At 48.0% G+C, this 23964-nt stretch overlaps 2 protein-coding genes across 3 annotated transcripts in view; one reads left to right on the plus strand and one right to left on the minus strand.

Annotated features, from left to right (window-relative positions):
• LOC142788231 (uncharacterized) overlaps positions 1–23254 on the minus strand; it is a 34403-nt gene extending 11149 nt beyond the window's left edge. Inside the window, exon 1 of one of the 2 annotated variants that reach the window (XM_075884816.1) lies at positions 2116–23254. In XM_075884816.1, the coding sequence (XP_075740931.1) occupies positions 14138–16654 (2517 nt within the window). In that variant the 5' untranslated portion in view covers positions 16655–23254 and the 3' untranslated portion in view covers positions 2116–14137. Of the gene's footprint in view, positions 1–1090 lie in introns of both variants that reach the window. The other variant, XM_075884815.1, reaches the window with a different exon arrangement.
• On the plus strand, positions 12050–12484 carry LOC119176976 (uncharacterized). The gene has a single exon (XM_037428308.1). It carries the CDS (start codon positions 12050–12052, stop codon positions 12482–12484), a length of 435 nt encoding a protein of 144 aa, XP_037284205.1.
• Positions 23255–23964: the final 710 nt, after the last annotated feature.

Here is a 23964-nt window from a genome sequence, read left to right on the forward strand (position 1 = left end):
CACATTTTCTTAAAACTATGGTTTAATTGGTAAACAGCATGCCCTAATTGAAAAAAAAAAAACACTAGCAGAGCTACACGAACGACTGCACAAAATACATGTAAACACCCTGGGAGCACATTATCCAGGGAAAGGGTGGCAACAGAGGTGAGAGATAACAGGCACTGTCTTGCAGCCAATCTATAGTGCATGCATAGGATGAGAGCCAAGATGGCTGGTTGCAGTCTTCCCATGCACAAAGTGTTAGACGTTGTTGCCTGAAAGTTCCAGAGATGCATCGAAGGAAGATTTTTTTTTTTTTTTTTCGAAGAGAAGAGGATCAAAACCAGGGTTTATTTCAGAAAGCCATAGGTTGCTGTAAGTACACCACAAAAAGGTAATGAAGAGAGACGTGATAAAGCTGGGCACTGAAGTAGGTGTACTCTACTCGACTTCTCCCTGAGACTTGACTGGCTCCGGTCTTATGGGCAGACCCCAGACTACATCATTGCTATAATATTCTAGCTGACCAGCAGAAGCGAATGTTCCTGTTTGGAAAGGACCAATAATTAAGGCGTTGAAACAGAGCCATCAACAAGCAAAGGCCTCTTGGTCAATGCTGCTGCTGATGAAAGCATACAGTTTGAACGCAAGCATGAACGAATTGGCAGTGATGATCAGTGATAGTGAAGGTGACATTGAACACGTTGAAGCAGAGCTGTAAACAAGCAAACGAGCTTTGAATGGTGATAGTGGCGTTGATGATGAAAATGAATATTAGCATTAAGACGATGATGATGATATGAATGATTGTGTTGAACTGATAATAAAGACATTAATTATGGTATGTGATGATGATGCCAGTAATGATGACGAAAGTGTTGAATCAGAGCAGTTAGCAAGCGGCTGTGTGAACGTTTGTGATGACGGTGATATTAATCATAAATGTGTGGAACTTCTAATGAAGACTGTAATGTTATTAGGAGCAGGACGGCTCTAGAAAGGAGTTTACAGTACACCAGTGCATTTCATACCACACATGGACAAACATGCATTTACATAGGGTACACAAGCTATCGAGCAATAGTCTTTAAGTGAAAAGTTCTCTCACTGTGTCAGTGACGTGCACACCAGTCTTTTGAGGACAGTGCGCCGTCTGGCTCGCTCACGGTGTCCGAGGTGGGTAGGTCTTTTCCATGATCTGGCCCTCTGCCACAGCAGCACTCGGCTACACCTTGTATCGTCCCGGCAGTACCCTGGCATCGTGCCAGCCACTTACCTGCTCCCTGGACCAGTCGTCCAGCAGGAACATCAGCTTGTCAGTTGGCCTCGTTCGTGGCCCAAAGCGAGGACTCAATCCAATGTTGTGGACAGCAGCACGAACAGCCGACCTCGCCTGCTCCCTGGGCTAGTCGCCCAGCTAGAAGAACATTGGTTGGCCCCTTTCGTCGGTTGCCCAGCCCTAGGAACAGCAGCCAGAACAACCACGCGACGCCTGGTTCAGTCACCCTCGACCACGAACGCTAGTTGACCTTTAACACGACCGTCAAGCACCGCCGAAGGCACAGGTCTCCCACTCATGAGGCCGCGTTGCACGAGCTGTCAGTGTCTTCTTCCTCACCATCATATGGCATATACGCGCACTCGGAACCCACTGTGCCTTCACACGTCACTTTCGGTTTCTGGTCTGCACACCACAATTTATCTCAAAGACATTGATAATTGAAGTGATGACGATAATGACTAATGCATTGAAACAGAACTGTCGGGAAGCAAAGTTCTCATGTATGATGATCAAGGAAGAAATAGTGTAAATAGTGTTGCCTGAGTCCATATATGTGGACACTTGTTTTCTGCTAGAAATAAAGCTAAATGTTCAATATTTTCACTTTAGTCTCACAAAAATTGTTCACTTGCACATCTGGATTGGCCACGGGATACAAAGAGCTAACTTATTGCAGTCTGTGGTAAACAAACTTGACATTAGCAGAGTTAAGTGCGTGCCTGGTGTGAACCAAATGTACTAGTCATAAAGGCTTCCTTCATAACATGTCATTTTGTAGAGGTATGTTGGAATTCACATCATACTTGTGATCACGACCGTACTCGCATCCACTCTTAGTTGCAGGTACTTACTTGAGTTCATGTCCGCCGTGGTGGTGTAGCTGTTAAGGTGCTCGGCTGCTGACCCGAAAGTCGCAGGTTCAATCTTGGTCACGGTGGTCGCATTTCGATGGAGGTGAAATGATAGAGGAATTCGTGCTGTGTGATGTCAGCACATGTTAAAGGACACCAGAAAACCCAGGTGGACGGCTTCACTTTGAAAGCCGCGAACTCAAATTAGGTGGAGGAGATGGCCATCGCATTGGCAAGATCCCATCCTAAATCAAAACAAATAATTACAGACTCTTGAAGAGCCTGCGAGAGATATCTGGCAGGGCAAATCTCTCCATTGGCTAATAGACTATATTAAAACTGAGCACCAGGAACCACAATACCACCCCAAAACGCCTTATATGTACTCCGGGACATCAGGGTCTCGAAGTTGCACATGCAGCGGTCCGAGCACTACTTACTTCCCGGGAAGCTCCCCATTGCCATAATAATAATGGTTATTTTTCATCAATAGTTTGATGATGGACAGCTGCAGGTAGAAGCTGCTCTCCGAAAGAGACAGCTTGAGAAAGGCCCACAGCCATCTTTTAGCACAACAGCAGTGGCAAACAGTCAGCAATATTAATTGAAAAGAAGCAACAAAATAAATTAAGTCCAGATTTCAAAAATAAAGATAGCCACACTAATAAAAATATAGCAAATGCAAAGAAATGTTATAAACTAACTATGTGTATATCGCACCCTGTGTACAGCATAAGAAATCTATGCCAGTTTTCACATATTTATTAAGCAGCGTAGGAATTATGTAGGGTAACTTATCTGTGGAGTAGTTTGTTCTCGAAGTTTTCATATACCATGTTTATTTATTTCGTGTTTCGAACAATGTAGTATTTGGCTGCAGTTTTGAGAGGTCGTACAAAAAATGTCGACTGTTTTTCAATTCACGCCTGATCGCCAATGCTAACTTAAAATCGTAGAAAAGATGTATGGGTAGTATTCCAGCTTGTTGAAACAATTCGCTTGTGTGAGCATCATACGACAAGTTAAAAATTATTCTAATATATTTCTTTTGCATCAGGTACAGTTATTGAAAGTTCGTGTTAGTTGTAGTTCTCTATACAAAGAAACAATAGGCAAAATGTGAATAGAAAAGTGATTTATCAATTAAGAGTTTTATCTTGTATGGTAGAGCAGTTTTGCCACTGTACACCATACCCACTACACAAGATAACTGACCCAGCACACTGTCAATGTGTTCGTTCCAAAGCATATTGCTCAAAAATATAATTCCAAGAATTTTTATACGATTTACTAGATCAATATAAGTATCGTCATACCTAGAATGCAGGTTTTCATTTACAGGCTTATTTTTAGGCCGTAATTGTATCGCCTGAATGTCCCACACTTTGACACAATTCCACGAAATTAGAGAATACTACATTGAGCAATGCCACTTGTATCCCACCCCAGTGAAGGGACTCTCAAAAACAAAGAAGTGCATCCTGTGGTGCCTACAGACAAACATGCTGCTCTGTCCAGCCGTGCTCAAATATTACAACCCAAAAATAAGTGGGCAGTGCCAGTACTGTGGTAAAGTGGCCAACACTTACCATATGGTATAGGCCTGCGAAATGAACCCAAAATTAACTCCAACAAACAGGAGTGGGAGATGACCCTGCTCAATAACTTTGCACTAGAGGAACAGCCAACTGTGGTCCAGCAGGCTCGGGTCGTGGTTCGACTGTTTGTTTTGGGACTTAAAACCTCAGATATTATTATCACTTGCAGTCATAGTCATTTCTTGCACTCATGGGCAATCATGCTCACTTGTACTCTCACTTGTGGGTGTGCATTCTATTCCACTCTTTCAGAAAGGAAGAATTGCACAAAAAACACTGCTCACCAAAAGCAATGACAACACCTGTGCAAGTGTTTCACAGGTGTCATTGCTTTGTCCTTGGTGTGCTGTCTTTTTTGCACAGCTCTTCCTTTATTAAAAAATGCACCAGCTGTACCCTAAACATGTGCTACTAGACTACCTTCTTCCATTCATGTCAATTCAAACGTGTACACTTACTCTCTCATTGGTACTCGCTTATATTCATACTCATGCCCACTCAGATTGATAAGTACCAACTCGTGTCGATACTTAGGCTTACACTCATTGGTACTCACTGGTGTCATTCTCATGCCAACTCACACTGATGAGTACTCTTGTTAATACTCATGTCTATTCACACACATACTCATGCACATTTGTATTCACACCTGCTTTCACATATAAGTACTCATTTTCATACATCGGCTCACTCATGTTTGTACTTAAGTCTTCTCACACTTGTTGGTAGTCGTACATACTCGCACTCATGAATGCTCTCTCACGTTCATAGTCACACCTACTCTCACTCCTGGTCACTCATTCATACTTGTACTCGTGCCTCTGAGTGAGTATGCTGAATTATGTGTGAAAAAAGGTTCTGACATATAAGGCAACCAACACCTTCTTCGCACCAAACTGCAATGCAGACTGTAGTATGTGAGCCATCGCTACACACATTTGTTTTACATTACTATACCCAAAACTGTTAAAGAAATGGGAGCTTATACTATAGCGGGCCAGGGAAAAGAAGAGCATGGTTTAAGTTGGTGTAGCTCACATTATGTTGTGCAAGGCTGGGTCACAGCAGAGCTGGTGAGCACTTATCTCTTGCACTTTGGCCCTCTCGTCTTTCTCTTTCCGATCCCTAGCTATTCTACATAATACATGGCTATGTGGCTATGTGTGTGGTAGTTTGTGTATGTTCTATCTTTATCTATTTTTCTTTCTTTGCTTTCTATTCCTTTCTTTCTGTCTGTCTAACTTTATTATCTCTCTCTCTTTTTTCTTAGCTTTTCTCCCTCTCACTCAATGTAGTCATTCTCTTACCTTTTATCTTTTTCTCCCCTTTCTATTCTTTTTCTGTAACAGGTTGATAAAATTGAGTGTGGCAATGAAATGATGACAGGACAGGGAGAACACACACACAAGTGTGTGTGTTCACACACAAGAAAAATAATTTGTTGAAAATTATTGCTTGTGTCATTAGCACACCCAGGATTTCTCTCTGGGGGGAGGGTTGAAAGTTGGGATAAAATTACATTACCAGGTACTAAATAATTATTATATTATGTGCGTTACTTACAATAACAACAACAGTTATTATTATTATTATAATTATTAATACTATTATTATTATTATTATGTACAATGTCATGATGAGGATGACAACAGTGGCATTTTCGCTAGGCGACGTTAAAAAACATTGAGGAAACTGTTCGGTGAAGCAGTGCACGTAGAAAATAAACAGCGAATCTAATAAAACAAGGCGTAACATAGTTCCCAAAAGAGATGTCTGTCAAATATTTATTTTTTCTGTCTTTTCAGCTCTGTCTAGTAATTTTACGTGTCGGCCGGCTGGCAGTCAAACAATGCTGTTTAAGAAGGATATGATTTATATGGTAGAGCAAACTAATGAATCGCGAGAAAGGCACACGATGACACCTGGCGCAGTGTGCCTTTCTTGTGCCCCAATTAATGTGTATTTTGTCTTTTTACGCGAGAAATCAGTAAATGCTATACAAACAAGCCCCATTGGCAACTTTAGCAGTTAAAGAGCTGCAACTGAGGATTTTCTGTATAAAAGTGTGAAAGTGCGTGGTAAATAATTAAGAGTTTTCAAATAGGAGCCCCCCAAAAAATAGCGTTGAGGTCACTGCACGTGCGCAAAACCCAAACTGTGTTTGGTTTTTCGAATTTAGCGGCAGCCCCAAAGACTGCCCCAAAAGCTTTGGGGCAGACAAACGTGAAGGCACCCACTGAAGTGATAAAAGCAAGAATTGGGGAAGTATGCAAAGCGCTGCAGACCCTAATAGAAAAATCCTCGATCCTGCTCGACCCAAAGCCTGCATGTGCAAAGGGCTTTGAGGCCCCACACTTTTGGGGCTTCTATTCGAAAAACCGTCTTTGGGTTTTGCATTGGAGACGTTATTTCTCGAATTTAGCGGCAGCCCCAAAGACTGCCCCAAAAGCTTTGGGTCGGACAAACGTGAAGGCATCCACTGAAGTGACAAGAGCGAGAATTGGGGGAGTATCCAAAGCGTTGCAGACCCTAATAGAAAAATTCTCGACCAAAAGTGTGCATGCGCAAAGGGCTTTGAGGCCCACACTTTTGGGGCCCCTATTCGAAAACTTATTATTTGATTATAAGCTTTGCGGTATATTAGGGAGTTTTGGAATAGGGGCCCCAAAGAAATAGGGTGCAGGCCACTGCGCATGCGCAAAACCCAAACCGCATTTGGGTTTTGGGTTGAGGACACTATTTCTCAAATTTAGCAAGAGCCCCAAAATCTGCCCCAAAAACTTAGCGTCGGACAAACGTGACAGTACCCATTGAAGTGACGGCTGTCGTCCGGTACTAGAGTGACCAAGAATCAAATGAGTGTACAAAGCGCTGCAGACCCTATTTGAAAACTCTTTGCTCCTGCTTAACCCAAAGCATGCATATGCAAAGGGCTTTGGGGCCCCTATTCGAAAACTCTCTATTATAAACAGTATTGTTACGGAAGGGCACACAGGGAAACAAGGTGATAGTTGAGATATATTTACACGACACCAAACGTAAGCAGTGATGGCAAGCAAGAGCGTGCCCAGAATCACATCCCAGAATCACGTCGTCTTTCTCGCTGTCTCTCTTGCTTCTTCAGCGTGATGTAGTCATGTAACATGACCCCCGGGGGCAGAAGCGCTGTCTGGATGTTTTCTATGGCGTTGCGGAGCGTAGAGCTTAAGGCAGGAGACATGTACAATGTCTGTAGACAGTGGAGCGGAGGAAGATGATGACTTCAGTGGGGCTATCTCGTAGGTAACGTCGGTCACCTGGCGCAAGGTGCGGTAGTGTCCCGAGTACTAGGAAAGCAGTTTTTCAGAGAGACCAACATTTCGAGTCGGGGTCCACAACAACACAAGGAAACCCGGGTCAAAGGAAACGTCGTGATGATGCGCGTCGTAACGTTGCTTCTACGTTACGAGAAACAGAAAGGATGGAGGAAAGGTGGTCGAGGCGTGTTTCGAAGGTTGGGGAAAATACAATGACGTCGTCAAAGTAACATAGGCAAATTGACCACTTGAACTTGTGCAACAGAGTGTCCATCATTCACTCGAAGGTGGCTGGAGCATTGCATAATCCAAAAGGCATGACCTTAAACTGGTAAAGACCATCAGGGGTCACAAAGGTAGTCTTTTCACGGTCCATGTCCTCGACAACAATTTGCCAGTACCCTGATCGAAAGTCGATGGAGCAAGAATACTTAACGCCATGAAGGCAATCCAGGGTGTCGTCAATCCACGGTAGCGGCTAGACGTCTTTTTTAGTGATCCGGTTCAGGTGTAGGTAGTCAACACAAAATCGCCAACTGTTGTCCTTTTTTTTTTACAAGAACAAAAGGGAAAACCCATGGACTAGAAGATGGCTCGACTATGTCTTTGGTGAGCATCTTGTTGACTTCCTTTCGAATGATCTGACACTTCGCAGGAGAGACACGTTACGGCTGTTGATGTACCGGAGATGCATCGCCGGTGTTAATGCGGTGCTTCACAACGCTGGTTTGACCTAGCGGACGGTCACAGAAGTCAAATACGTCCAAGTACGATTCCAGGATGTGACAGAGTGCGTCAGTTTGATGTGGGAAAAGGTCCGCCGAGATCATTTTTTTCACATTAGAAGATGGACTGGCTATCGAAGAACAGACTTGCATGCAGTTGGGGCGACGCACATCATTGGGGTACAAAGCTGAGATGATTCAATCCTCAGAGGGTGTCAGCGTGGCGAGGGCTATTCCACACGGAAGCACTTGCGGACACAGAGCAAAGTTCAGCAAATAGATGTAAGCATGGTTTTCCCGTAACGGAATAGTAGTGTGCGGAAAAGTAACACTGTGAGTGAGAAGGACGGATGTAATGGGCGTGAGCACGTAGTCTCCATCAGGTACAGGTGGCGACAGTGTTACAGCAATGCAGGTAAGTGTTTGCGGTGGCAAACGAACATGTTCAGCAGATCACAGACTAACGTGGGGCGGGCTGAGCGTATCAGTTGTACAAGGCAGGTCAAGTTCCACCGTGCCAACTGAACACTCGATGGGTGGACAAAAAGTCTATACCGACAATAACATCATTGGTGCAGTTGGTGCGAACAGTGAAGAGGACGGAGGTTTGATGGCTGGCTATAGTAACGTGCGCTGTGAAGACACCAACAATGGCAGCTGCACCGCCGTCAGCAACACGAACGTAGCATGAAGGAGCTGGAGTCAAGACTTTCTTTAAGAAGTCACGAATGTGCGAGCTCATAACAGAAATTTGGGCACCAGTGTCGAGTAAAGCTTTAACAAATAAGCCATCCATTTTTACATCAACAAGGTTCTGGTTCGTTGGGATGGTCAACAGAGGAATTGTCGGGCAAGTCGTAGCAGCAGTGTCACCCCAGGAGCTGCACCAGTTAGTTTCCTGAAGGAAACCGTCGGGCAAAGGATGGAGATGGGGAACAGGGTGACGGAGGAGACCGCGAGGATCTACGTCGTGGTGAAAGCGAGCGTCTGTACTGGGCATTGGTCGTAGCGGTCATGTCGTAACGAGCTGAGCCATCACGGCATGGTGGTTCTTAGCCAGAAGAGTGGGTTGATGTGTCGAAGTTCGTGAAGTTTGGGCTTGCGCGTGAAGGTGAGGTCCACGTGCTTCGGCATGCAATGACGTGAAATGTGTCCCACTCGTTCGCACCGGGAGCAACTTGGCCTTTCGTCAGGCGTCCTTCATGCGTTTGGATCTCGGTTGCGTGGAGCAGGACGGCAGTAGTGCTGACGGGTTTTCAAGGTAGGCGGATGGAGATCGGGTCGGTACACAAAACAGATCGTCGGAAGGCCCGCGTTTGTCAATTCTTGGCGCACAATGCTCTGTATGAGGGATATGGTGGGTTGAGGATCATTCAGCGTCAGGACCCACAAGGGTGCTGCTGGCATCGCTTCGATTTCGCGTCGAACGGCCCTCGTAATGTCAGCAGAGGGTGGATTGGACTGGGTCTTGAAACGGATGTCCTCACAAGTTGACGTTGCAGTGGTGTTAGGAAGATGCAGCGATGTTAGAAGTGGTGGGCAATGTGATGGCTTTTAACCTCTTGAAAGCGTCGGCACTCCGTAATGACGTCTTGAACTGTCGAACAGCCTTTAAATACAAGGAGTTTAAAGGCATCATTAGCGATGCCCTTCAGTACGTGCGCTACCTTGTTGGCTTCAGTCATAGCGGTATCAACCTTACGGCAGAGGGTCAAGACATTTTGAGTATAGACCAAATAATACACCGTGGATGTCTGGACGCGGGTACAAAGTTCTTTCTTAGCGGCCTGCCTTCACCCGGCAGGTTGGCCGAACAACTCGCACAATTCCATCTTACAGATGTCCCGGCGGGTGAGCTCTTCCACGTTGTTGTTGAACCACGCCTTGGCCGTTCCTTTCAAGTAAAAGATAAAATTTGCCAGCATGATGGTTGGGTACCACCTGTGATTTTCACTTACAAGCTCGTAGTGTTGAAGCCACTCATCGACATCCTCACCGTCAGTGCCCGAAAAGTTGCCAGGATCGCGGGGTAGAGTGGTCACAATGACCACAGGTGAGGTGGGCGCCGTTGGTGCGTTGGGCATGGCTGTTGACACAGCATCTCGGTCGGTAGACATGTTTGAAGGGGCAAGTTGGCGTCCGCTGTGAAACTCCGTCGTGCTTTGCTACCCTGCACCTTCCACCAAAATGTTACGGGAGGGCACACAGGGAAACGAGGTGATAGTTGAGATATATTTCCACGACACCAAGCGTACGCCATGATGGCAAGAGAGAGCGTGCCCCACATCCCAGAATCGCGTCGTCTTTCTCGCTGTCTCTCTTGCTTCTTCAGCGCGGTGTAGCCTCGTAACAGTATGTACAACTCAATACAGCGCACATGCAGTAAAATTCTCAGCTTGCTGATCAACTCCAATGCAACTATGCTTACTGATTCGAAATGTCATTTGCGTGCTCAAGTTTCGCGAATGAAGCATTCTCAGTGATGACTAATCGATGAACGCATCTGACGGTGGTACGTGCTGAGTAATTGCTTCCTTTTTGGCCATAATCGAGCATTCTAGTGCTGTTGCTGCGTGTCTTGAATAGAAAATGCAAGCCCCGAAGAAAACAAAAAAACGTATTTCGAAGTGCCTTCTTATCTTTAGAACTTTGAGTGGGCATTTTCCCGACGTTTCGAAATGCATATGGTTCAGTTCAAAGAGGGGAGACACGAACCACCTCTCCCCATCTTCGGCTGTGGCCAACACATTCGGAGTGTGAGGAGTCAGCGAGAGTTTTAGGAGCTTGCTCCTTTTGCTGGGGGGCTGTGTCTTGTCGTTGTGCCGGTGTGTATGCTAGTGCTCATTGCTAGAGGCGCAGCTGGGCTCTTCGTTTCAAGAGCGCTCACTAGATGGTGCACCCCAGCAGGCGAGGGTTACAGCCAGCAGCATGGCGGGATTCCACTGCCTTACTCGCGAGTGCACCCTGCGCAGGCGGAACCAAGAATGGTGATAGCGCACAGCCCAATACCTTGCCAACAGACATATATACCTTCCTCGCTGACAGCGGAGCAGGCCACGTCATTGCACAGCAGGGCTCACGGCGACATTTATCAAATAGTGGGGGACATGATACGTCAACACACACTGAAGTGTGAAAAGCTATACCGAGCTATGACCGCAGAGCACATCCTGCTCTATGCTGTAGCTGAAACCCATCTCTGGGAGCTCGAGGAGCCACCTATAATTCATGCCGATGGGAGATGGGAAGGCAAAAACAGAACTGGTCATGGTTGAAAGGGAGGGGGTGTGGGCTTCCTGTGGAGACGTGAACAAAAGTGGCAGCGAGAGGACAGGGACTGTGCTGACCATTTGTGGATGACGGGTGACTTGATAGGGATACCAGTAGCAGTGTGTTTGGTGTATTTCGCTGTCAAGGGTGTGCACTATGAGGAAAATGAGCAACTGTTGGAGTGTGTCCTTGGAGATGCGGAACGCCTAGCGAACTGGAGGGAAGTGCTCATCTTGGGAGACTTCAATGGACATATTTCCAAGCTGGATGGCTATACAGATGCGAATGGCATACTGCTTACTCAACTGGCAGAACAGCTTCAGCTGGAATTCCACAACACTGCTTCATGTTGCGATGGCCAAACAACTTGGTGTGCTCAAGGAAGCGGCACGTCTATCGACTACGCCCTGGCGTCCGATGGGCTGGCAAAAGCCCTACGATTACTCCACATAGATGAGGAGGGAATGCATAGCATCGGGAGCGACCACAATCGACTTCGGCTATATTTCTCCAAAGCCTAACACCGAGAGCCAGACTCGAAACAAAGATTCACCTCTAATAGGTATCTGCCAGTGAGCTCACTTGAAAAAGTGGCGGAGCAATTCGAAAGGAGCCCAGAGAGAGAGAGAATGCGAAAACATACGAAGAGTATGTGTCAGTACTATAGTACTATGTCATATAATGGAAAGGCATTAAGTCACTAATGGCACAAGACCAGCTCGCTACGGCCGAAAACTCTGGTGGGACATGGAAGTTGCTAAAGCGTGGCATGCACGGCGAGAAGCAAATCGCTCTCATTGTCAGGCAGTCAAAATGAAAGATGCAGTGCAAACCGACGTCACATGGCAGCGTTACTTTCAACTCAAGCGCGACATGCAGGCTCTTGTGCAGGTGAAACTTTGTAGGTTCAATATGCTGTTCCTGCAAAAGCTGAAATCAGAAGGCAAAAACGCGGCCCAGAAATTCTAGAACTATGTTCAAACATTGGACCGGAAGGAGCAGTCTACTCAGTTCATTCTAGAGCACTGGCAACCCTGCCCCGGACATGGAGGAGGCCTTGACAGAGCACCTGAAGACTCTGTATGGGTCACTTGGGTGTACGAAGGACCACCAGGTCGATGACAGGAACTCCCAAGGTGTAGAAGAAAGTGTCGTACAGGGTTCCCCGGAGGAAGGGGCCCCGAAATGGGAAATATGCCGCATCTCTCTGGACCGTGCTTTTCCCCGACTCCGAGCCCACACAGCCCCAGGGCCAGATGGCATCCCAGCGCGCTTAAGTGCGTTGTACAAGAATCGAAAGAGCATAGCTAGCCTGTTCAACGACATCTTTGCGGGAGTGGACATTCCAGCGGACTGGCAGCGAGGCAGAGTCGCCCTCATACTCAGACGTGGAGGCAAGGCAGGAAACCTCCAGGACTACCGGCCACTCACAGTCACCAGCACTATGTACCGGCTTTTTACCCAGGTGCTTAAGGGCTAGATCAGTGGATGGGCTGAATGTAAAGGGCAGCTTACAGAGCTGCAGAACGGTTTTCGCAAGGAGTGGCGAATAGATAAAGATCGCCAGGAAACAAGGACGCTCATTGTTATGCTGCTTCATGGATGTCCAAAAAGCCTACGACAATGTCCCACATGATATCTTGTTCACTCGTCTAGCCGCACTGGGTATGCCGGAGAAGCTATTGGCGACAGTGAGGCGTCTCTAAGCCAACAATAGCATCATTGCCCGATTCGCTAATGTGAAGAGTGAGCCGGTAAGCGTCTGCAGGGGTCTTCTGCAGGGATGTCCGCTTTCACCTTGTTGCGAAAGACGGCGATGCCAACACGGTCCCAAGGCGCCACTGCTTTCAACTCCGCCGGGAAGGTAACCAGCCGTTTGGTAGCGTATGTTTCTCAGCTCGCGACTGCTTCTGCGCAGAGCCGATAAGACGAGCGGACGAGACGACGGTGAGTTAAACAAGGTTTATGTACAGCATATATACAGAGGCGTTACAATTTCGGCACTGGGGCCGACAGAGACTCGAAGAGCCGAGCTCTCCTCTCTAACACATAGGTCAGCCTTTCGCCTAAGACCGCTGACTCACACACATGTCGGCTCTCCGACATGGGGACTCCTCTCTCTAGGACTGCCGATCGCGACGCGCCGCAGGGCTTCTTTTATTTACACCGGGTCCAACCAAAATGTCCAATCAGAAGCGCCGCTGGTCGTCCGGGCAGATTCCGCCAATGGGGCCGCCGCGCCATGCGTCAGACCACCTGACACGAGGACGCCGGCTCGCTGTCACGTGCGCAACTGACTCACTGCACGTGGGCCAGAGGAGCGCCGCGCGTGTTCACGCCGTCGAGGTGATCGCGCCAGGCAGACTGCGGGCTGGCCTTGACCCAGATTGCCTTTTTCAGAGGCACGGTCGTTTGACGAGGACTCGCTGGCATAACAGCACCCCCGCCGCCAGACAATGCACCGGAAAGACGAGCTGCTTCCACGGGGCTCGGATGTCAGGTGCGCTCGTTCGCCAGGTCCCTCCAGGTTCGCCTCCAGGGCCATGGGGAGACTACAGCTCCAGACTGTTCCGGGTACACATCCCATTTTGACGACGGATCCCAGCCCCACTGGCTTGTCGCCACAACTTGCTGACCAGCTTCACTCGTCTCTTCTGACCATCTTCGGTTTCAGCACTTGTCGATGGTTCTGCAACTTGCCAAGAACGGATCGACAACAGACAACACACGACACACGCAAGTGCCTTCGGTCACCCGACAGAACACCAGACAAAGTATAGTACAACATATACCTATCTACGTGTCTATCGGAATTTTGTTCCCTCTACATCAAGAGGCACATATGGGACACAAGACTCTTAAAATGACAACTCAATTTTTTTTCCACGTACAACAACGTAACGAATTAGAATACCACATAAAGTTGGCCCCTTGAGATCACTCTGAACGAGAGCGCTCAGCCCAGGTCGTGATGAGGTCAAAATTTTGCCCCGAATCGCCAGCGAGAAACCGAAAGGTTGAGAAGTTACTAGCTGGAACGCACTGCTCAATGCACCTGCATTAGCGTTTACCTTTCCCTTTTTTTTTTCTTTAGCGAACGTCAAAGTTGCGCTGTGGAGCAACATGCTCCACCTCAGTAACCGGCCACTTTTAGGCGACGATACCTATGCGGCACCAAGAGCGGCTCACACTTGCGACGTTGCACAGGGGAACAACGATACGGCTTGCTACTGATTGACTCCTCACCGCTTAGCTCGATATCGTGTTCGATCACCCTCATGTTTCCGGGGCGGTCCGAAAACACGTCTTCAAACTCGGAACCAATCTTTCTCAGATCCTCTTTCTCAGGTCCTCCTTCACTTAAGCTAGGCTCTAGGTTTATCTCCTCCCGGATTACTTTCGATCCCCTTTCAATTACCTCACTAGAACTCAAAATTTCTGCTTCCTCTTCCTCTGAAGCACTTAAGAGTAAATTTACGACTGCTTTCAAGTTACTGTGATAAATTTTGTTCGGCCGCCTTCCTAATTTCTCTTCACAATTGGTATCAGAAAGCTTCGATACTACTTTTGCGGGCCCTTCCCAATCAACCTCAAGCTTGTTACTCTTGGACGGCTGCAGCAGCGTTACCTGATTATCAACTTCAAAAGCACGCTTCTTCACCGATTCCTCGTAGTGCTCCTTCGACAGCACTTTTGCCGCGTTTTTCTGGCTTTCCACTCGCACTTCAATTTGGCTTTCCACTAGCGCTTCAATCGAGAAATCCTCACGTTGCTCTCGAATGAGCGTCTCTCGATCAACTCTCGGCAGCTCGCTCCAACTTTCCGCTACAGGCGAGAGCGTTGCAACCCTCTCGCTCTGACTCAATGGCGCCATGTCGTCTCCCCTTTCTCCGGAAACCGCGCAGCTAGGTTCGGCGACGGGCCGCTCGCGTGACTGCTCACATGACTCATGCGGAAACTTTCCTTTCTGGGGTTCCGTCGACCCGCCGACAAGGTCACTTGAGAGTTCACCGCATGGAACCAGGTCAAGCTTCCGCGAAAGCTTTCGCGCTTGCGATCGCGTGAGGGCCATGCACGCTAAGTTGGGGAAGAACGATTTGCCCTGCTCTTTGAGAAGCTGCTCCGAGTTGTTGGAGAAAAGATAAGGAAAACGATCATTTAGCGCGGCAGACACAGCTGCTTCGGTGCGAAGCTTACCGAACGGGCCTTCAATGACAACCGTGGCGATAGGTAAGCAAGCACTCTGCTCCTCGGCGACTTGCCTGATCCACGCGCATTCTCCTGTAAAGTCATCCGGGGACACCAATGAAGGATGGACAACATCCATGGTTGCCGCGGAGTCTCTAAGTGCTCGACACGCTTTCCCATTCACACTAATTTCTTGGATATACGGCTCCAACAACCGCATGTTCTTTTCCGATTCTCTAATTGTTGCAAAAGCAAACTTTTGCTTACAGTTTATCGCGATGTGCCCTTCCTTTTTGCAGTTGTAGCAGATTAGTGGCTTCCGTGATTCAAACGCCCGTGTGGTATCAGTGCGTTGTTTAGAGACCTCACTCGATTTTTCCGCTTCTGTTTTCCCTTCCTCTACAGTGTCCTTCGTAAGAGACGGGTCCTTTTTGAAATTACGGTGCGGAGCGGGTTTCCGTTGATCAGGTTTCTTTGAAAAGCCCTCTTTTCTTTCATCCTTTTCAACGCGCACTGCCCTGCTATGCAACTTTCGGCGAGTATAATACTCCTCAGCTAACTCTGCTGCCTTGTTTAGCTGTACTTCACCAAGTTTGTCCTGCAGCCAAAGTTTAACATCCTCCTCGATGCAGCGGTAGAATTGCTCCAATGCAACGCATTCCACCACTTTATCGCGGTCGTCATAAACACCTTCGCCCTTGAGCCATTCAATCAAATCGGCTTTAAGACGAAACGCGAAGTCAACGTGTGACTCATTCCCCTTTTTAGCATACCGGAACCTTTGCCTGAAAGCCTCGGGTGACAATTTATAACGTCTTAAGAGCACTTCCTTAACCTCGTCATAGCTCTCAAACGCTTCCCTCGACAAGCAAGTTATCGCGTCGGACACTTCGCCGGGAAGAAGAGCTAGCAGGTTCCGCGCCCAAAGACACCGCTCCAAAGCGTTTCGCTCACAGACGTGTTCAAACTTGACGAGATACTTCGCCATGTCCTCGCCTACTACGAACGGTGGCAGTTGGTCCCGAATTCTAATACCGCTGACCTGAATCGTCGGAGAAGCTGCGCTAGGCGCCTGCGAACACTGTAGGATTGCCAATTCTATTCGTTTCATCTCGAGGCGCTCCTGTCTCTCGGCCTCCTCGCGCTCGCGACGTTCGCGCCTTTCAGCCTCTTCACGTTCGCGAGCTTCTCGCCTTTCTTCACGTTCGCGAGCTTCGCGCCTTTCTTCACGTTCGCGAGCTTCGCGCCTTTCAGCCTCCTCACGTTCGCGAGCTTCTACTTCTCGCCTTTCAGCCTCCTCACGGCGTGCTTTGATATCCACCCAGGCCTCATCGACTTCCTCAGCCGACACTCCCTCATCCTTCATGATCTCAAGGATCGCTTGCTTTCGTTTCGCACGGCCCAAAGTAATGCCGAGTTCCTCACAAATTTCGATGAGTTCCTTCACTTTAAGGTTCTCCATCGTTCACACTAGCCTCTTGCTGTTTGCCCCTGTTAAGAATCTACTTGCCGTACCCACTATAAGCCTACTAGCAAGACGCGCAAGCAATTTTTCACACTCCCGTGTTTACCCCCTCCGCATTAACTTTGGTTTCAAAGCGCTTCGACTTGGCTTGAAACGATCAAAGCTCACTTCAATGCTTCACACAGCCCTTCTCTAAACTACTACAACCTGAGCTAGAGTAGTCTGGTGAACTGAGGGGAAAACATCAGGCACTCACCGCATCGATGTCGCTGACGCCGGCCGATCCCGCAGCTGCCAACCACTGTTGCGAAAGACGGCGATGCCAACACGGTCCCAAGGCGCCACTGCTTTCAACTCCGCCGGGAAGGTAACCAGCCGTTTGGTAGCGTATGTTTCTCAGCTCGCGACTGCTTCTGCGCAGAGCCGATAAGACGAGCGGACGAGACGACGGTGAGTTAAACAAGGTTTATGTACAGCATATATACAGAGGCGTTACAATTTCGGCACTGGGGCCGACAGAGACTCGAAGAGCCGAGCTCTCCTCTCTAACACATAGGTCAGCCTTTCGCCTAAGACCGCTGACTCACACACATGTCGGCTCTCCGACATGGGGACTCCTCTCTCTAGGACTGCCGATCGCGACGCGCCGCAGGGCTTCTTTTATTTACACCGGGTCCAACCAAAATGTCCAATCAGTACATCTTTGCTACAGAAATGTACATCTTTGCTACAGAAATGAGTTCGCTGGGCTTACACTTCACCGCAAAAAAAAAAAAACAAGGCTGTACCCATTTGCTGACAACATCGCTGAAGCTGTATATCTCAAGCTGGGAAGTGGGAACATCGCCATGGAGACTACATATAAGTCTACCTGGGCGTGCTACTCTGCTCTGAGGCCAGTATATATAATCAGCAAGAAGCCCATATCCGCCCAGCCTTACTGCGTGCTCAGGGCATTCTTCGTCGCCGAATCTTGTGGGGGTGCAACCGCTTCATCATGGTGCGGGACATATAGAAACTAGTGCACGTTCCCTGCCTGGCATTTGCCAATGCAGTAGTCTGCTTGACAGCGGCCACCAGAGAATGGCTGGAGCGGCGGCAACGAGAAGTTGGCCGTACGGGGCTTGCGTGCCATGGAAGAGTGGCGAACGAGGCAGTACAGGGGGACTTCGGCTGGTCTGGTTTTGAAGCACGCGAGGCCTCCAGCAAGTTAGTGTACAGGAGTCGCCTTCAATTCATGAACAGAGAGCGCTGGGCAAGGCAGGTATTCGAATAACTTGCGGCAACGTCATCATCATCATCATCACCAGTTTAACTACGTCCGCTGCAGGACAAAGGCCTCTTTCATGTTCCGCCATTTAACCCGGTCCTGTGCTTGCTGCTGCCAGTTTATAGCCGCAAACTTCTTAATCTCATCTGCCCACCTAACCTTCTGTCTCCCCCTAACCCGCTTGCCTTCTCTGGGAATCCAATTAGTTACCATTAATGACCAGCAGTTATCCTGTCTACGCGCTACATGCCCGGCCCATGTCCATTTTCTCTTCTTGATTTCAGCTATGATATCTTTAATCCTCGTTTGTTCCCTAATCCACTCTGCAGTGATTCCATTCCTGCGCCAAATGCGCCAAACTGATACAAACGAGAATGCTTGCGCAATTCTGATAAAAATCTCGAAAATTGCGGCAAAATGCGCCGAGTGGCTTCGCGGACCTTGGTGGTGTCAGCCAGCGCCGATACCACAACCTACAATGGGGTCTGAGGGCATCCATTCCTTCATGGCAACGATACAACTATGGATGGATGGATGGATGGATGTGGCTGTACCCTTTAGATTGGGCGGCGGCTAACGCCACCTAGCCGTAATACTTAGTGAACTAACTATTAGATTTATCTTTTTTTCCTTAAATAGTGAGGTTGAGGATTCGTACTTTGCAGTGAAGGGTTTAATTTTCACTCGTGCCTTGACTTTAGCCACTAATCAGATAACCTCCTTCTAGTTAAGTCTACCCGCTTAAAGTCTATTTTGCCCTCCCTGTCCCTAAACCCCAGTGCTTTGAAAAACTCTGCGCCATCATCCTGAACTATAGGGTGAAGCCCTTTACAGAACATTATCAAGTGTTCGGCAGTTTCTTCTTCCTCTCCACACGCACTGCATACTGTGTCTACCCCTTCGTATTTGACCCGATATGTCTTGGTTCGCAATACTCCCATACTGGCCTCAAACAGTAGAGAACTACCCCGAGTATTATCATAGATCCTTTATTTGGCAATTTCCTGCTTAAAAGTTCGATAGATCTCTAGTGCGGACTTCTTAATCATGCCCATTCTCCACATGTCAGTCTCAGTTTCCTTCACTTTCTTCTTAACCGATAGTTCTTTTTGGTTTGGCCACCTGCTGTTTTCTAAGTACTTACCAGTCAACTTCCTGGTTCGCTTCCTCCATTTTGTATTGACATTCTTCATGTACAAGTAGCCGAAAACCTTCCTAGCCCAACGCTCTTTCCCCATTTCTCTCAATCGCTTCTCAAATTTTATCTTGCTGCTAGCTTCCCTGCCCTCAAATGATGTCCATCCCATGTCAACTTGTACTCCCTGATTTGGTATATTCCCGTGAGCTCCTAAAGCAAGCCTACCTATTCCACGTTGCTTAATTTCTAATCTTGCTTGAACTTCTGATCTCATGCACAAGACCGCATTGCCGAACGTCAGCCCAGGAACCATGACCCCTTTCCATATTCCTCTCACAACATCATACCTATTGTAATTCCACAGTGCCCTATTTTTCATCACTGCTGAATTCCTGTTACCTTTAGTCGTCACGTATATTTCGTGTTCCCTCAGGTACTCGGTCCCATTGCTTATCCATACGCCCAGATATTTGTATTTATCTATTATCTCTAGCGTGACCTCCTGTATTCTAAGCTCACTACCTTCGTTATTATTAAAAATCATGACTGCTGATTTTTCATTACTGAATCTAAAATCTAACCTATCTCCCTCATTACCGCAGATGTCCATAGATCTCTGCAAATCTTCCTTGTTGTCGGCCATTAGCACTATATCATCTGCGTACATTAATGCTGGTAGTGTCTGCGCAATGAGTTTTCCTTGTTTGAGTAAAGACACGTTGAAGCCAAGTCCACTTCCCTCTAATTTGGCATCTAATCCTTGTAGGTACATCATGAATAACAAGGGTGACAGTGGACACCCCTGCCTAAGTCCCCGTTTCACCTCTGTGGGCTTGGATACTTGTTTTTCCCACTTTATAACTACCTTGTTACTTTTATAGATTTCCTTTAAAAGATTAGTAACTCCATCTTCACACCCACTGTGTCTAGTGTTTCCCACAACTCTTCTTGAACCACGCTATCATACGCTCCCTTGATATCCAAAAATGCTAGCCACAGGGGCCTGAGTTCCTTTTCTGCTATTTCGATCCACTGCGTCAGTGAGAACAAATTGTCTTCCAACCGTCTTTGTTTCCGAAACCCATTCTGCAGTTCCCCCAGCACCCCCTCATCCTCTATCCATGCCTGCAGTCTTTCCTTTATAATCTGCATCGCCAGCCTGTAGACCACTGATGTCACTGTTGTAGGACGGTAGTTGTTTATGTCATCTTTGTCCCCCTTTCCTTTACAGATCATGCTCACCGGGCTAAGTTTCCATCCATCAGGGACTTCACCATCGATTATTGTTCTGCTCACTGCCTCTCTCAAAGTCTGTTTAGACTTCGGACCCAATGTCTTTATCAGCATCATTGGAATGCCATCTGGGCCTGTTGATGTACTACTTGGAACCCTCTTCTCAGCCCTTTCCCACTCTCGTTGTGAAAATGGAGCCATTGTGCCACTTGATCCGTGCCTGTCTATTGTGGTGCATAAGGCACTTATTTGTTGAAATTTTTCTGTCACCCTTGTTCTTATATATTCAATAGCTTCGTCCTCTTCTAGCCTAGCACCTTGAGCTGTGGTTATCAACCTCTGCTCTAGGTTTGTTTCATTTCTCAGGCAGTTTAGATGGTTCCATAATTTCGCAGCTGCCTTTCTGTCCTTTTTATGTACTTCTACCAGCCACTGAGCACCCTTTCTTCTAAACTTTTCATTGATCAGGAGGGATGCTTCCCTTCTAGAGCTTAGAAAGATTTCCCATTTTCTTTCAACATAATCTGTCGGTTCACCCTGTTGCTTAGCATGTCTGTGTTCCCTAGAGGCTTCCTGACGTTTTGCTATGGCTCTCTTAACTTCCTCATCCCACCAACTCTTGGGCTTGTGTCTTCTTTTCCGAGTTGACTTGTAACGTGCCTTAGCAAGCTCTAGCCCAAACAGTCTAATTAGATTTGTGTATGTCCACACATTTTTATTACTCTCAGTGATTACTTTCTCAATTTGTTTAGTAGCAACTTCTATTTGCCTTTCTGAATGAAAATTTTCCTGTAGTTGCTCATCTTGTCTCCTTCCCGCTTTCGCTGCTCTTCCAAAACTTAGCTTGATACGTTTGTGCTCACTACCAAGACTTCTGGAGCCACCTTAATCTATGTGCATTCCCCTGAGCTTATAATACATCCTATGTGACATCAGTGCACAATCTATCGTTGACTGCAGCCTTCCTACCTCCCATGTTATTTGCCGTTCACACTTCTCGGTACTGTTGCAAATGATCAAATCATGCCTTTCACACATATCCATGATCATTTTGCCTGTTGAGTCAGTATACCCATCTATATCTTCTATGTGCGCATTCATATCTCCTAGTATAATTATCTCGCACTCTCCTCCTAACTCCTGAATGTCATTTGATATACCCTCTACCATTGCCTGGTTTTCCTCTCTGGCCTTTGCTCCCGTCCACAAGTACACGAAACCAAGGAGTGTCATTTGCCCTGCCACTTTCCCTTTTAGCCATAAATGTTCCTTGCATCCCTGCTTGACTCTTTGCCAACCCATGCTCTTATGTATAAATGCACCAATTCCACGCCCCTTTTTGCTGCCTTCTGTTCTATTGCAATATTCCTATACGTAGTCCGGGTTGCAGGGTGGTTGCTCCAGGTCCCGAAAATGTGTCTCCACAACCCCATATACCATCAGCTCCTCCTGTCTCAACTGCTCTTCTATCTCTTTCTACTTTAACCTATTCCTGCCACCCTGCATGTTAATATAGCCTACGTCTGACTTAGCTCGGCCCTTGTGCTTACGTCGATTTCTTCTCTCACGGACTTCGTGTTGCTTGAATATTTGTGCCCCTTTAGGTCCGTCTTTGGCTACACTGTTGACCTCAGGGCTTTGGGTCTCCCTAAAAAAGTTTTGGCTTGGCGACCCATTCCGTTAACGACCCTCCTGCCCGTCGCACCACTGTAGTGAATGCCATCCTGTGCAAAGGGGCGAGCGCCGGGCTCGTACACGTCTTGGTTAACTTCCATTACGCTGTATCCGAGTTGCCGCCTCAAACTCTTGATCACACAATTGGCCTCTACTACCCTCCTTTCAATCCCACGAGGCTGCCCCCAGACCCCTGGGACTGTGCATATGGTCACATGCACACTCCCAGAGGCTTCTCGGAGCTTACGCATCCCATCCTCTAGCTTTCTCTGAAGGTTCTGATTCTTGCTTTTCAACACATCATTGAGCCCAGCATGAATAATGACTAGATTTTCGCCCTCCATGCTGTTTTCTACAACTTCCTGAGCTTTGGCCAGTGCATCCACCATGCTCCTCCCCGACTGTGCCTCCATCCTGACTCTCCCATCTTCCTTCACTGTCTTGAAGACGTAACCCTGGCCACGTTAGGGTCCCCCACCACTAGGACCCTTCTACGCTCCAATCGCTGGCTTCCTTTTTGTGATGGCGCCCCTGTTTGTTTCACCTGTTTCTCTCTCTGCCGTCTGTCCTGTGTTTCTGCCCTGCTTGAAGACTGCTGCGCCACCGAGCTGTATGTTCTCGGAGTCTCCGTGCTGTGGCTAGACACTGCGGCCCCCTGACCTCCCTTCTCGCCTGTTCCTTCCCGCCTCTCGCCTTCTCCGCTACCCCCGCCTTCTGTCTCACACGCTTGGGGCCGGGGTAAAGCGCCATTAGCTCCTTTACCCGCTGCTCTAGCTCGGTCCGCCCTTCCCGTTCTTTTCGAAGGTCGCCCTTCATTTGCTCTAATAGGCTGGCGGTAGCCTCCTCTCGCTCACGCGACGCTCCGAGCTCTTTTTGAAGTTCTATCCTCTGCTCCCGTTCCGCCCTAAGCTCCTCCTGAAGCCCCTTGATGCTAGCCTCCATGCGCTGCACGGCCGCCTTCAGTGCCTAGCACTGCCTGCATACGAAGCTCGCCTTCTGTGCGTCGGCCAAACTCGTCAATGCTGTCTCATTTAAGTAGTACCAGCGCTTGCATTCTTCGCACTGCACTAGCTCACTCTCGCTCGTGGTTTTCCTAGCCTCCTTAGCCATCGCCCGCCCGACCATCGGACCGAGGGCCGATAGGCCTACGTTCAACCCTAATCCAGCTATCCAGCCGCCTCCGTTAACTCTTCTACCTCAACAGCTGTTTGAAGCTGCCGCCTACACCACAGACATACGTGTTCAATTTCGCTAGTAGCCTCTCACTAGGTCCCCTTCGTGTTCGGCGCTAGCTCTTTAACAACTAACCTGGCACCCCGACCTTCTTCAAAACAGCCGCCTAGCCCGTTCACGTGGTCAACGTCACTACAACGTTGCCCGTGTCCCACACCTACAGTACTCGCAACGCTAATTATTGATTAAGAGCGAAAAAAATAATAGTGTTCACAAACACAAAGAAATGAAAAGAAACTTATCTCTCGTTGCGCGCTGCTTCTGCACCAACCGACCTTTGCACACCCTTGCACGACCTTGAATTCACCGAACAGAAGCAGAAGTGAGAAGTGCAGCGGAGGACATCTAGCGGCAACATGCGCAGTACGGATTGAGTGATAGTGGAGATAGTGCTGCTGTAACTCCAGAAGTGAAGAGGGCAGTGCGCTGGTGAATCGATTGCTGCTGCCTCGGCTCGCCAGCACCAACGACTGTTGGACGACTCTTCATTACTACTACGCGCGTGTGCCGTCAGCGCTGGGATATGATGCGATGAAGAAAGGCTAGTTTCTGTTGTTGACATTTTCCTTTAAGTGTGGCGTGTGAGCGTGGCGAAGTTGGTACTGCTTGGACCACAGCGTGCAAAAAGCACCGTCTATTTGCGCGCTAAAAACGGTAAAGTCTTTTTCGCTTTCAGATCTTGATCCGGATCTTATTTGTGAAAATATGGAATTGTATGGCGCAGATGTTCCTAAATTGATACTCTAGTGACCGCCGCTA

Source organism: Rhipicephalus microplus, unplaced genomic scaffold (genome assembly GCF_043290135.1).
Source record: "Rhipicephalus microplus isolate Deutch F79 unplaced genomic scaffold, USDA_Rmic scaffold_48, whole genome shotgun sequence".
Classification (NCBI taxonomy): Eukaryota; Metazoa; Arthropoda; class Arachnida; order Ixodida; family Ixodidae; genus Rhipicephalus; species Rhipicephalus microplus.